The sequence below is a fragment of the Oryzias melastigma genome, linkage group LG14 (genome assembly GCF_002922805.2).
Source record: "Oryzias melastigma strain HK-1 linkage group LG14, ASM292280v2, whole genome shotgun sequence".
Taxonomy (NCBI): Eukaryota; Metazoa; Chordata; class Actinopteri; order Beloniformes; family Adrianichthyidae; genus Oryzias; species Oryzias melastigma.
The window spans coordinates 16292238-16296030 of NC_050525.1; the positions used below are offsets into that span (position 1 = coordinate 16292238).

At 38.9% G+C, this 3793-nt stretch overlaps 1 protein-coding gene across 1 annotated transcript; it reads right to left on the reverse strand.

The window, feature by feature from the left end:
* Positions 1–240: 240 nt before the first annotated feature.
* cfap298 (cilia and flagella associated protein 298) lies at positions 241–2892 on the reverse strand. Its single transcript, XM_024261229.1, has 8 exons — positions 2734–2892; positions 2353–2507; positions 2067–2234; positions 1593–1660; positions 1029–1187; positions 772–903; positions 600–695; positions 241–528 (listed from the first exon to the last, which is right to left on the reverse strand). The coding sequence occupies exons 2-8, from the start codon at positions 2489–2491 to the stop codon at positions 418–420; spliced, it is 873 nt and encodes a 290-aa protein (XP_024116997.1). The 5' UTR covers positions 2492–2507; positions 2734–2892; the 3' UTR covers positions 241–417.
* Positions 2893–3793: the final 901 nt, after the last annotated feature.

A 3793-nucleotide genomic window follows, 5' to 3' on the forward strand; every position in this document is an offset into this window, starting at 1 on the left:
TGAGAAGTTCAGCTCGCTCAGGTTCCATCGTGTTCCTCCCTCCAGTGTGGGAAACTTAATCTGAGCTCCACTTTTCTCAGCTTTGCTGGGATGACTCAACCACTATGTGGCAACTTCCTGAGCCAGATCTGATCTGACTTCAACGTGGGTTATTTTGTGAGACAAAGAAAGGAAGGGCCTGACATCCTTGATTCTGCATTCTAGGAGTTACCAAATTGCATTGAGGTAACACAAACTATCAAAGTTTTAAACTAATCTTTTATTTATTTCACATAAATTTCATTGCACAGTTTAACATCAAAACAGATGGAATATATAACGAGAATGAAATCACAAAATGAAACAGATTTCTCCGATAAGGCAGAATTCCCAGCCTCATCCAAAGCAGCTTGGATAATTTTACTGTAGCTGTGGGGGTCATCTCGGCCCCCATTTGATATTAGTGAGGCCTTGAAACTGCCGCTTGAGCGCTCGTCTGTCTGCCCACTCTGAGTCCAGGTACCTGTCGTCATTCGCTTCTTCTAGTTTCTGAAAAAGATAACATTTATCACAGTACGAACAGCTACATTGAACATGTCATTCACCTGGCTTGTTCTCACCTTAAGCTCTTCCTGCCGTCTGTAGTAATGCATCATCATCTCTTTCTGCTGCTCGTTCGTGACTAAAGGCTCTCGAGCTGGTGGTCCGAGTCCTTTCTGAAATCCAAATGAACAAAGGGAATTGTTTTCCTGAAAGTCAAAGGTTTTCACAACGCTTTGGAGTTCTTCAAACCTTCTGGACTTTGACCACAAGCTTTGTCTTTTCATTTTTGCCGACGTAATCCTGCAGTTTTTTCCCTCGTTGTAACTCTTTGGCAGCCCACCACAGCTGGCATTCGTCCTCTGAGATTACCTGCTGAGACGCCTAAAGAAGAAGGAAAAGAAGAAAATGTCTTTAATTTATCTGATTTTGGAAATAGTTACTTGTAAATGTTTTACTGTTAAAAGCATTTCTATGTAACAGCCAGTTCTCGACCAGAATTTGATCACCTGAGTTCCCGACAGATCTTCTAGGTCTTCAAACTCCATCCTTATGGGGTCATGAGGAGGTAAGCCCATGGGGTACACAATAGAGACGGCACCCCTCAGCTGATCCAGCGCGTCCTTTACCATCTCCATGGTGACGCATACATTAGCTTGAACTTGCTTCTGCAAAAACAAGAGAAGGTCATAAGGGATTGTTATGAGATTCTAAAGACCCACTCTGATAAAAATTGTGTTTTTAACATGATCTTTCTGATAATGTGTTAAGAAAATTAAGCTCAAATGTGAATTTCTGAGTATTTCTTAATTCAAAATGTACGACTAGATAGCTCCAATATTGCTCGCCATCTTTTGTTGTTAATGTTTGGTTCAGGTTGTGAGGGGCTGTAAGCTAGCAGGAGAAAGAGAGAGCTCTCAGCGACGGAGTGGAGAAAGGGGGCGGGGTTGCTCAGCGAAAACAGGCCCACAAAAACAAGTTTTTTTTTTCATTTTACCAAAAAACTGCATTATGATAATAATAGAAAATAGATCAAAAGATGATCAGAGTGGGTCTCTGAAGTGACGACTTACATTTGAGATGAGCGCTTTAGCTTCCTCCACCGTCTTCATTAACACCGCCTTCATTTTATCATTAGGCGCTAATTAAGGGGCAAGATGGTTTAAGTTAGCAAAACATTTTACAGCACAAAAAAAAAAGAATAGTCATTTGGAAAATGTTAGCAAAATTATTCAGTGTTGAATATAAACATAAACATTAGCTACTATTCCTATATAGTTGATTTATAATTATTGATATGAATTGTTTTGGTTTTAATAAGCATACAACTTCACATCTACAAATGACAGAGTGCACTGGTGTAATCGATCTGTTAAACTGTCAAATAAGTTATTAATGATAAATAGACTGATGATTACGTTCACAGACAATGCTGTACATTATATCCCCAGGCTATAACACATTTCAACTATTCTGTATGTCTTATGTTTTTTATGGTGTTGATGTATTCTGCAACCAAATCCTTTTCAGTTATTCATTCTTCTCACCATGTCCATTCCGTCTCCCAATCTCATCCTTTTTGAACACTGCCCCTCCACTGGGCATGCACCTGTCCTCCCATTCATCCTTCAGGTTCAGCTCCTCAATCTGCTCAGCTGTCAGTTCCTGCATGTTGGGTGGCAGCAGGATGCCATGATCTGCAAGCTCTGAGATCTCTGAGGATGATCAGAAGGACATAGCAAGACCAATGAGAAAAACAACAGCATTTTGTCTGATTTATTAGCTTCTAGCTTCTGCTACAAGCTAGCATACTGTTCTGAGGAGGGTTTTCACCTGAACATAGTCTCTCCACCTTCAGTCTTCCATTGTAAATGGCTGAAACTTGCTGGATGAGGGTCTCCAGAGGCGCGTCCACGGTGGTACTGAAAAGAAACTGGCTTTCTTCCCCGCGTTTCACGTGCAGCTGCACCATCTCCACAAACGAACCCCTAAAGAGAGACGTTTCAAAGTAAATGACTTACTAGAAATGAACTCACAGCGTGTCTGGGTCAGATAAGAGCGATTGTATTCACTACTGTGTAGCCATGGCAACAGAGAAGCCCAAACACTTCCAGAAACCAAGAAGAAGCTAAAACTAGCATTTAGCTAAACGTGATAAATAGCAGGTTTTCGAGCTAAGTTTCAATGATTCACTTACAAAAAATGAAAACTCACCTAGAAAAAGAAAGAAACTAATAAATATTTCTCCACCAATCAGAATAGAGCTACACTGACAACTTAAATCGGTGTAAACATTATTTTACAAGCTGTCCGCTGTACAAATTCTTCTTCTTCTGTTGGGGAGATCCTCTCAGCACAAGAGTGGCTTCGTAGCGCCCTCTAAAGGAACACAGTAATATTGCAGGACTTCACAGTCAAAATATTTTAACAAACTAAAAATCTGTATTTTCTGTTTGTTTAACCACGTTCATACTATTAGGTTTATTTTGGTGCATTTTTAAGACCAGTTTTTAATCACAAACACAAAAGTACAAATCCATCTCAATTGGACATAGATTTATTTTTGCATACATACAACACAAACTGCATCATACATGAATGTGCCATCAGCTGTGCACATTAAATATGGAACATTTGATATTAACATGAATTACAGCTTTATGTATTTAAATACATACAGAATATTTCACAACACAGACTCTTGTTTACTATGGGTTATAGCCATAAGAGAGGACACAAACCTCACAGAAGGAGAAATGTTTCCTAAAAACTTATCTGACATGACACAAAGCGCTGGCTAGTTTTTTTTAATTTTATATATATATATATATATATATATTTACTGCTGATTACAGTAACTACTGCACACATGTAAATAACAAATGCAAAATTTGATACATTTCTATGTTTGCTTTGTTCAAGTAAATGATTATTTTTGTGTGATTAATTAGCACAAAAGCTGTCTGGTGTTTAAATAAATCTGATCCTCTGTGATCTTTTATGTCAAATTAGATGGAGAAATGTCATCTCGGACTTTTGTGTGTAATGGTGGAGACCTTAATTGCTTATTTTTACCCAATAGGATCTAAAAAAGTTAGGCCAAGTACAGAGTGAAATACTGACATCACTTCCAACTAAAAATACTGAGAGACAGATGAGCTAAACAGGAATAAACAGCTGTGGTTAGATATCACAGGAGGATCTGAATAACACCCAAGACTCAGTTCACACCACTGGAATGTTGGCTGCAGTGTGGCTGGCAGCCGGCAACTGG

Bases quoted from the DNA above. Each gene is read 5' to 3' on its own strand.
- cfap298 (XM_024261229.1), bottom strand. From the start codon at position 2,491: ATGGTGCAGCTGCACGTGAAACGCGGGGAAGAAAGCCAGTTTCTTTTC. The intron at 1,188-1,592 runs GTAAGTCGTCAC...TTGTTTTTGCAG, and splicing joins CTAAAGCGCTCATCTCAAAT to AAGCAAGTTCAAGCTAATGT. The intron at 904-1,028 runs GTGATCAAATTC...CTTCTTCTTTAG, and splicing joins AAGATCTGTCGGGAACTCAG to GCGTCTCAGCAGGTAATCTC.